The sequence below is a fragment of the Arachis ipaensis genome, chromosome B10 (assembly GCF_000816755.2).
Source record: "Arachis ipaensis cultivar K30076 chromosome B10, Araip1.1, whole genome shotgun sequence".
Classification (NCBI taxonomy): Eukaryota; Viridiplantae; Streptophyta; class Magnoliopsida; order Fabales; family Fabaceae; genus Arachis; species Arachis ipaensis.
Window position 1 is genome coordinate 121310257 of NC_029794.2, and position 9793 is coordinate 121320049.

The 9793-nt window shown below is 34.1% G+C and overlaps 1 protein-coding gene across 5 annotated transcripts in view; it reads left to right on the top strand.

Annotated features, from left to right (window-relative positions):
- Positions 1–8951, top strand: part of LOC107623363 (uncharacterized ATP-dependent helicase YprA) — a 12028-nt gene extending 3077 nt beyond the window's left edge. Inside the window, exons 4-30 of one of the 5 annotated variants that reach the window (XM_021112953.1) lie at positions 133–344; positions 654–1430; positions 1712–1820; positions 1930–2012; positions 2619–2774; positions 2879–2947; positions 3188–3310; positions 3394–3543; positions 3668–3799; positions 3876–3955; positions 4077–4171; positions 4272–4339; positions 4534–4635; positions 4738–4811; positions 5214–5321; positions 5515–5590; positions 5778–5914; positions 6020–6179; positions 6269–6448; positions 7014–7130; positions 7212–7367; positions 7545–7709; positions 7801–7913; positions 8078–8201; positions 8382–8477; positions 8576–8654; positions 8769–8951. In XM_021112953.1, coding sequence (XP_020968612.1) covers positions 133–344; positions 654–1430; positions 1712–1820; positions 1930–2012; positions 2619–2774; positions 2879–2947; positions 3188–3310; positions 3394–3543; positions 3668–3799; positions 3876–3955; positions 4077–4171; positions 4272–4339; positions 4534–4635; positions 4738–4811; positions 5214–5321; positions 5515–5590; positions 5778–5914; positions 6020–6179; positions 6269–6448; positions 7014–7130; positions 7212–7367; positions 7545–7709; positions 7801–7913; positions 8078–8201; positions 8382–8477; positions 8576–8608 — 3695 coding nt within the window. In that variant the 3' untranslated portion in view covers positions 8609–8654; positions 8769–8951. Of the gene's footprint in view, positions 1–132; positions 345–653; positions 1431–1711; positions 1821–1929; positions 2013–2618; positions 2775–2878; positions 2948–3187; positions 3311–3393; positions 3544–3667; positions 3800–3875; positions 3956–4076; positions 4172–4271; positions 4340–4533; positions 4636–4737; positions 4812–5213; positions 5322–5514; positions 5591–5777; positions 5915–6019; positions 6180–6268; positions 6449–7013; positions 7131–7211; positions 7368–7544; positions 7710–7800; positions 7914–8077; positions 8202–8381; positions 8478–8575; positions 8655–8768 lie in introns of those variants that run through there. The other 4 variants (XM_016325590.2, XM_021112955.1, XM_021112954.1 and 1 more) reach the window with 4 other exon arrangements.

Here is a 9793-nt window from a genome sequence, read left to right on the forward strand (position 1 = left end):
TTAAAAGTTAAAAGGAATATTTTTTATTAATTATTAATATAAAAAATTATTAAAATAATTTATCTAAGTAAAAAGGCAAACAAAATATTTTAAAAATTCATTTATCTTAAATATTTTATCCTTTGGCACTAGAAATGGAAATGGGAAGGGGAAACGGCAGAGAACATTCCCCGCCAAAAATGGCGGCAGAGAGCAACGACATTGAAATCCAAGTCCGAACCCTAACCGCCGAATCCATCACTATCCCAATCCCTGCTTCCGCAACCGTACAACGCCTCAAGCTTCTCCTCAACCATTCATTCCCACCCGCCACCAACTCCTCCCATTTCCACCTTTTCTTCAAGGTACTCTTCTCTCACCTCTAACCACTTTTGCTTACGTGGCACCACATGATTGGTTCTCTTGTACCCTAACTGCGCATTGAAATTAGTGACGCTGCAAGTTAATTGTTTTTGTGTACTTAGCTGCACTAGTATTGAACTCATAGTGTATGGAGATAGAAATTAAACTGTTATGAAATGGCACTATTGCATGGTTTGATACATGAAATTGATCTTGTATTTTGGATGCACTATTTAGTGAGAATTTATTATTTCATTTCCATGTAATGCAAACTTTAATCCTAATGAGAAATTGCTTGATTGTGATTCCAGGGTGAGAAATTGAGACCGCAGGCTCAGATTGGATCTTACACAATCCACAATGGGGAGTTTCTTGTACTCGTTCCATTTGCTAAGAAGGATTCCAAAGCTCACAAATCGGACTCACTTAATGCTTCTTCAACTCCCTCTAATGCTGCTCGTCGTGGTGATTCAGCTACCGATCTCGCGGATTCAATGTGGTCTAATATAAAGGAGGATCTATTGCATTTGCGCGAGGCCACTGAAAGTGATACTTTGGACCACAATAATAGCTCTGATTTCGAGTTCAGGACAGTTGCTTCGGAGCCAAGAAAAGAGAAAGTGGATGATGAGGTCAGTTGGAATCAGGCTTCGAAGGCAAATGACAGAGATGCTGATAACCGGATTGAGCTTCCATATCATCTCATATTGAACACACTGGAGTGTACCAGTGAGGGTGCCCTCGGCAAGCATAATTGCGAGGTCTTTTTGAAGGTTTTGGACTCCGTGAATTGTTTGTCAGACCTGCCTCTGGGACACTGCAAGTTGTTCAGAAGAGCTTGTTCACTGGGAGGTGATGGTGGATTGCAGCTAGGTGCCAATGGTAGTAGTAGTTCATGCTTGTGTCCTGCATGGTTGAAGATTGTAATGAAAGCATTTGCTTTCATAAACATCTTGTCCGGGTTTCTTCATTTGCAGGGTAGGAAAATGACCTTGCGTCTGCTGGAAGAAGCGTTGAATGAGCTTGGAATGTTCGGAGTCAAAATTGGCCTCCAGGACGTGAAGCATCTTCCGCTTCTCTCACCTCAAGTAAATTGATTATTTTTCTTGTCATTTTCTTTATTTTAAGATTTATTGTTAATCTTTCCAAAGGTGATAGTGTAAGCATGCCTTTACACCTTATGATCTGTGGTTTAACTTAAACGTGATTGTACGGGATGCCTATTGTATGCTAAGGCCGCAGGAATAAAGAATGTTGTGTGAAGTAATTATTCCCCCTTGAATGCCTTCACTTTTGTTATCACCAAGTTTGCAGTGGTTTTCTTCAATATTGCATTTTCCTGCTCTAATTTTGGTGTAATCCTCTGCAGCTAGTGTGCTTCGAAAGTGACATAGAGAAGGCAAGTTTTGGCAATGTCATTTTTGTCATTAACCATTCATCAAGTGATGAAGAACAAATTGAAATCAATCCTAAAACAGGTGTGTTGAAGATGTCTTGGGGTTTATTGTGGTCCTGAAGCTTGCTGATCTTCTTCTCCATTTGTTTATTTATTTTAGCTTTTTTGGTTTGTCCTGTCTTGTTTAATAGCTCTATCAAAGATTGTTCGGACATTGAAGAGTAGGGATAGTTCTTTCCGAAATAATCTGTGGAAGGCTTTTGAGCAGCTTCCGGTATGTTTATTTAACATACAATGCCATGAACTATTTATTGTTGATTGATCTATTCAGTGCATACTGCAAAGTTTGTGTTTGGCCTGATTTTATAAGAGATGCATATTGCAACCTGAACTGAACTTTGAGCATAAAAGTAAGGATCGTTATTCTGATGCATCCATCTGCCTATTGTGACTAGTATTTAACTTGATATCTGGAATCACTATTTTTTACACTTTAAAGAATGGAGATTTCTTACCTATCACTATCAGACCCTTCTTTTTCATGATATTATTCTTAAACTTTGGTGAGCAATAACAATTGGCAAAAGGTTGGTCATCTTTCACTTGTGTTAAGATATTGTGTCTTTCTTTGATTTGTTTTTTACTCCATTTTGAATTTAAATTAAAATAAAGTTAATTTTTTTTTATTCTTTTATTTTTTAATTGTTATCATTCTAAATTTACAATTGTTACTGGTGAAAAGATTTTGTAAAATTGTGCATTAGGAATACATTAGTAGGGTGGTTCATTCATAAAACTGAAGTTACTTAGCTTGGTCAGAGACGACTTTTTCGCTGTAGGTGCTATGCGTGAGTATAATTTGTATTGATATTTTCTGCAGTTTATTTCAGGAGATCAGCTGACTATGGGAATTTCCTTGGAAGAATTGCTTGCAATATGCAAAGACCAATATTTTGTTGTAAATGAAAACAAATCAAAACGTTTAAAGAGAAGCTTGAATACCACAAAACCTGATTCAAATCACATTCGGTGTCATGTATGTATTCATCTCTGTTACATATTTACTTTTAATTTTTAGTCTTCTATGAATGAGATAGACGTTGCAATATTGCTTTATATTACTTGTTCTTGGTTTGGCAGGACACAAAGGCATTGCTAGCTGTGGACATGGTTGAACACCTTGAGAAAGGAATTGGATCTGAAGGACAGGTGTTTTTTTTTTGTCATAACCATCTTTTGAGCTTTCGAGAATATAACACATCAAACCTTTAATTCACCAATGTTTTGCTGGATATTCAACTAATGAAGCATTGTAGAATGGATACAGACAGTAATTTATATAATCATTAATATAATGTAACTCTATGTTCTTTTTTTTTCACTCATGAATACACATCAAGGCATTTCATATTTTGCAAGTGCTACATTATGAAAGTTTGGTTAATGCAGATTGTGCATATTGAAGACATAAGCCCTAGAAATGCCATTCATGCGGAGATCCCAACTGAACTATCGGAAAAGATGAGATCAGCACTGAAGTGTATAGGAGTTTCAAAATTGTATAGTCACCAGGTACAAACTGAATATGTGAAAATGTCTTCCTAGCTAATGATTTCTTACTCTCAGAATCAAAGATGTTCTGCTGTTTGATTTAGGCAGAGTCTATACAAGCCTCCCTTCATGGGAAGAATGTTGTTGTGGCTACAATGACATCTAGTGGCAAATCTCTTTGCTATAACCTGCCAGTTCTAGAAGTTTTACTGAATAATCTGTCATCATGTGCTCTTTACATATTTCCTACAAAGGTTTGTTGCAGTTTATCAGTTAATTTCTCAATTCTAAAATCTAAATGCTCGAGTTGACCATAATCTGTTCTTATTTTCTCCGTGGGGGTTGTAATTGGATAAGTAAAATATTTCCTGCATGCAGGCATTAGCTCAAGATCAACTAAGATCTTTGTTAAACATGACAAAAGGATTTGATGTTGAGTTAAATATTGGTATATATGATGGTGACACTTCCCAAAGAGACAGGACTTGGCTACGAGATAATTCTAGACTGGTAATTTTACAACTAATTTCTCCCTTAGACTGGACGGACACAGGTGAAATGTGCTTCATGTTATATTATCATGCAGTTGATAACAAATCCAGATATGTTACACATATCGATCTTGCCCCACCATCGTCGATTTAGTCGGATTTTATCAAATCTAAGGTAGTTTATATGGAGTGTTTCAAAAACCATATTAATTATAATTAGGCTATAGGCACTTAATGTGGAATATTAGTTGATGGGTTGTTATTAGTAAGAGGCTTACTCTCTTTCAATTCATTAGGTTTGTGATAATTGATGAAACTCATACTTACAAGGGAGCATTTGGATGTCATACTTCGCTTATATTAAGGAGGCTCAGGCGACTGTGCTCACATGGTTTGTTAAAATTCTGGGAATGTTTCCATAATTTATTCTCCTGTTTAAATTTTAAATGAAAATGTGAATAACTGAATGTGCCACTTGCTTCTATTTGCAGTATATGGATCTGATCCTTCCTTTGTTTTTTCTACTGCAACTTCTGCTAATCCAAGCGAGCATTCTATGGTAAATACATGTCTTGGAAATAGTTAACGTTGTACACTTAGTATTACATCTCTTACAACATTTTCATTTTAATATTTCTGTGCATTATGCTGTCTTTCCTGTGTTAGGATTAAAAGGCTGCAGGGCAATCTTCTCAAAATTGGCATATTGCTATGCTCAAAGTTAAGTTTAATAATTGACTTCCTGTGTTCTAGGAACTTGCAAATTTACCAGCACTTGAGCTATTTCAGAATGATGGAAGTCCATCTGCAAGGAAACTTTTCATCCTTTGGAATCCTAGTCTGCGTCCGAAAGCTGTGAGTTGAAATTCTAATTTTGTTATAAAAATATGTCTCTTATAGTGTTAAAGAGTAAAGACATATTTCTAGAAACTAATTGTTGATATTACTTGATTGTAGATGGTGAAAAAAGCCAAGTCTGTTATCGATGCTGATAATTTGGAAGACGAAAGTGACAATTTTGTTCGTTCAAGGTATAATTCCTCATGTATGGATTCGGATGATACAAAAGTTTGCAACTATTGATTTTGATGTAAATAGATTTTGTTTACCTGCATGCTTTAAACAGTGAAAAAGTTTCCGCTTGAATAATTTGGTCAATTCTTATATTTGATAAAGGATTAGAAATAGCTTTTCTTATATTTTAACATCCTTCCTCATGTAAGCGTTTTGGCAATAGCAAGTATTAAGGTTTGAATAGTAACCATTATACTTATCAAATTTAGTTCATACCATCAAATCATCTAAACATGTTTAATAGATGATGTGTGATGATTACCGGATAGGATTAAGAATTTCACAAGTTTATCTTTAGGGTTTGTTGTAATTGAGTATTTTTAGTATGAATTCCATGAGCCCTTTTGTTATTTTCGCAGCCCAATTGTGGATGTTTCGCGCCTTTTTGCAGAAATGGTTCAGCATGGTCTTCGCACCATCGCTTTTTGTAAATCAAGGAAACTTTGTGAGCTTGTTTTATCATATACGTATGTCAGTTCAAATTTATATATATTTTTGTATATTCAAGTATAATCAATACTTTGATCAAAATTCAGATGGCTTGATTTACCTATATTCTGTTTTGGTTTATCTGATATGCTTTTGGGAAGTCTAGTTTATAGTTTTCCCTTATTCTGAAAGCAAGATGCTCATGCTATTGAATTGCTGTAAATGAAATAGACGTGAAATTCTTCTCGAAACATCCCCGCATCTGGTTCATTCCATCTGTGCATATCGTGGTGGCTACATCGCAGAGGTCAACTTCCCCCAAATGTAGAAATAGGCCTTTGTATTATTTTGTGTGTGTGTGTGTGTGTGTGAGCATGCATGATATTTTTGGGATCATTTATCATTTCAATCCAATGGTAGTGCTTATTCTTTTTGGTTTGATTTATGGACTGATGAATTGTGGAGACTTAATACTGGCTGCTTCACATTGACAGGAAAGAAGAAAAATAGAGACTGCATTTTTTGGTGGTAAAATTTGTGGTGTTGCTGCAACTAATGCTCTTGAATTGGGCATTGATGTTGGAGAAATTGATGTGACTCTGCATCTAGGATTTCCTGGTAGTATTGCAAGGTATTGTCACAAGTGCTTTCATATCCCAATCTAATTAAACCTTTAAAATAGCTTTTTTGTGTGGAATACATTAAAGAGTTTCTTTAAAATAATTTATCCTCTTAGCTTGTGGCAACAAGCCGGTAGGGGCGGGAGGAGAGATAGGCCTTCTCTTGCTGTCTATGTTGCCTTTGGTGGGCCTCTTGATCAGTACTTCATGAAACACCCTAAGAAACTTTTTGAAAGGCCAATTGAATGCTGTCACATTGATTCCCAAAACAAGCAGGTTTGTTTAAACCTTTCCTTCTATAAGATTAATTATAGAGTTTTTAGCACATGGAAGGGTTTAGGCTAATTATGGAAGAATTTGTTCAGGTTCTCGAACAGCATTTGGCCTGTGCAGCTCATGAACACCCTCTTGTTGTGCAGTATGATGAGAAGTATTTTGGTTCTTGCTTAGAGAATGTTTTAAATTCTTTAAACGCTAGAGGATATTTGAGTCCTAATCAGTCATTTGATTCTTCTTCTAGAATTTGGAACTACATTGGTCCTGAGGTATATTGGATTTTTTTCACAATTTAGGATTCGTGTCTATCAATTCTGGTTGACTTCATTATTATTCAGCATTGTAAAATATTTTTAAGGGTTGAATATGTTTTGAATCCTACTAAAAATTTGGTGTTTGATAAGTCTCTCTCTCTCTCTCTCTCTGAAAAAGCAAGATTTTTAGTGGAGAGGAGAGAAAGGCTTCATGAATTCTGTGCAGTTCAACTTCATAGTGGAGAATAAATTATTTAGAATTATAGACACTGAGTAGTTATACAAATGTATTTACAGATATTATAGAATATATTCTATTTCTCTAAACACTATTTTGTATGGTATTCTAATTTATTCTATTTACATATTCTAAGATTAAAAACTTATTTATAGTTGAGCAAACCTTGGTAGTAGTAAGGTTGCCTTGTAACTGTTAGCCACAGGTTCAGATCTTGGAAATAATCTCTTTGCTTAAAGGGATATACTATCTCTAGTCCCCACTAGGTCAGGAGTTTCATATAGTTTGTACAGTCTTTTTATTATATATTGCATTTATTTTTATGTTATTTTCTCTTTCTAGAAATATCCTTCTCATGCGGTCAATATCCGAGCAATAGAAACCGTAAGATACAGTGTCATAGATCAGAGAAAAAATGAAGTCCTTGAAGAGATAGAGGAAAGCAGGGCTTTCTTTCAGGTATTGACTTGTTACATGCCGATATATGCTGAGATAGGATTTTGCTACATCAAATCAAAGTATATGTGTTACCTGATTCAGGTATATGAAGGTGCTGTGTACATGTGTCAAGGGAAAACCTATTTGGTCGAGAAATTAGATCTGTCTAGCAAGACCGCTTTCTGCAAAGTGGCTGATCTGAAGTATTATACAAAAACTCGAGATTACACCGATATTCATGTCACTGGGGGTAATATTGTATGTAATCTGCTTCTGTAACAGTGATCTTTGAATTAACTTATTTAAGTTATAGCATGCAATTAGAATATAGCAATGTTGAACTTTATGCTGCCACCTTAATACGGCTGGACAATTTTGATGAAGTTTAGGGGTTTAAAAACTCATCATTCCTGTTACTATTACTGTTACTGTCAGGCTTATCCTACAGCAGTTTTGAACATGTTTCCTAAAACAAATGCACGGGCTCATATATGCAAAGTAACAACTACATGGTTTGGTTTTTATCGTATTTGGAGAGGGAGCAATCAAATCTTTGATGCTGTTGACCTAGCCCTTCCTCAATATTCATACGAGTCACAGGTGAATTCAAATACTTTTAGGTTTACTTTCTTTTAATTTTGTGCCACATCTGTGAATCTTTTAACATTGCTGTGTTCTTTGCTCTAAACAGGCAGTTTGGATTCCAGTGCCACAATCTATCAAAGAAGTAGTACTCAAGAAAAATTATGATTTTCGTGGAGGTTTGCATGCTGCTTCGCATGCGGTTTTAAATGTAGTGCCTTTGTAAGTTTCTCAGAAATATTAGGTTTAAATTTTTCTCATGAATATAAGATTCTAAATGATAATCATGGCATGTTCCTTACTTTTCAGCCAGATTTCCCCGCTCTTTTTCTGGTAACTCCTGTTAATTTTATGTCAATCTATATTATGATGCGTTTTGCTTGCAGACATATAACATGCAACTTATCTGACTTGGCTGCCGAGTGCCCGAATCCTCATGATAGCCGCTATTACCCAGATCGAATTCTCATTTATGATCAACATCCTGGAGGGTGTGGGATTTCAGTTCAGGTGAGTAACATGCAAATTGTAGCATAGGATTTGGCTTTTCTTTCTCGGTTCCTTAATTAATATCTATCTGATTCTTTAGTAAGATGTTATATGATGAACAAGAAGTTTCTGGTTTAATAATCTTACCAAGTGTTAATCAATGTAGAGATTTCACTTAATGTATTTTGGGTTGTTTGATAGGTTCAACCGCGTTTCACCAAGTTCCTGGAAGCTGCACTTGATCTTCTCACTTGTTGCCGCTGCTCAGCGGAAGTTGGTTGCCCTAATTGTGTTCAGGTCTGGATCAATGTTTTTTAAAAAAATTCCACCATTCTTTTAGAACTTCTACAGGTAAAAATAGACTGAAGTCTGCGTAGTGTCAATTTCATTTATAGCTTTTGCATTATGTAGAGTTTTGCTTGCAATGAGTATAACGAGGTCCTACACAAGGATGCGGCCATTATGATTATCAAGGTTGTTACTAAACTGAACCTTTTATTTTTTATTTTTTTCCATTTATTTTTCTCTTCTCTTCAATTGATTATTGCATTCCCGACTTCACTTTGGTTACAAAATATGTCCATTCAGGGTGTTCTGGAAGCAGAAAATGTGATCAATGCTGAGGAGTCACCTTTTTTATGAATTGGTTAATAGTCCTTGTTACCTTTATTTTTTCCTTGCTAAGAAAGGTTGGTGGATTCGGCTGTAAAAATTTACTTGTTTAAAATAACTTATTTATAGTCTTAGCTTAATATTGATCCATTTACTTATTTATTTTAAAGAGTTAACAACCAAAAATATTTTTTATTTTTTGGTGACTAACCAAAAATGTTTTGGAGTTGATAAAAAAACCCCTAAAATAAAATAAAAAATTGATAAAAAAAAAGGTACTACAAGATATAAAATGTTTGTCAAAATATCTCACAACTCGACAGGTGAAAGATTAATATGCTGTAAATCAGATCGCTAGCCAATAAATTAATGCATGCATAAGGTAATATTCGAACGACCGATACTTGTTTAAGTGAATTAGTGAGCTAATTACTAGACCAATTCAACATAGGCTTGGTTTGAAAAAAAAAATTACTTTTTAAAAATAGCGCATAAAAGTTAGCTTTTAAAAGATAATGTTTTAAAAGTTATAACATTTATTTTTGGTAAATTAAATTAACATCGGTTTTTAATAAGTACAAGCAACAGGTGCATTTGGTAAATAATTTTTAAATGGTAAATAATTTTTAAAATTTAAAAATATTATAATAGATATTAATGTAAGAATTAAATTTAGATATTAATTAACGTATGGGGTTATATTATACTTTTTAATTTTGATAAGTACAAGTCATCTTTAAAAGTTCTGTTTTAGGTGTTTTCAAATGTACATTTATTTTTTAAAAGCTGCAAGCACGAATATATAATTTTTTTATTTACCAAACATAAAATGAAAAACACAAATATCTTTTAAAAAATTTTATCAAACCAAGCTTTAGTTAATTCATAATAATTATTATTTGTTTTTTTTGGTATTTATTCTTTACAATTATGTAACAATTATTTAATAACTATTTTCTGGTTTAATCTTTTTTTTTTTTGAAAAAATTTATATTTTTTGG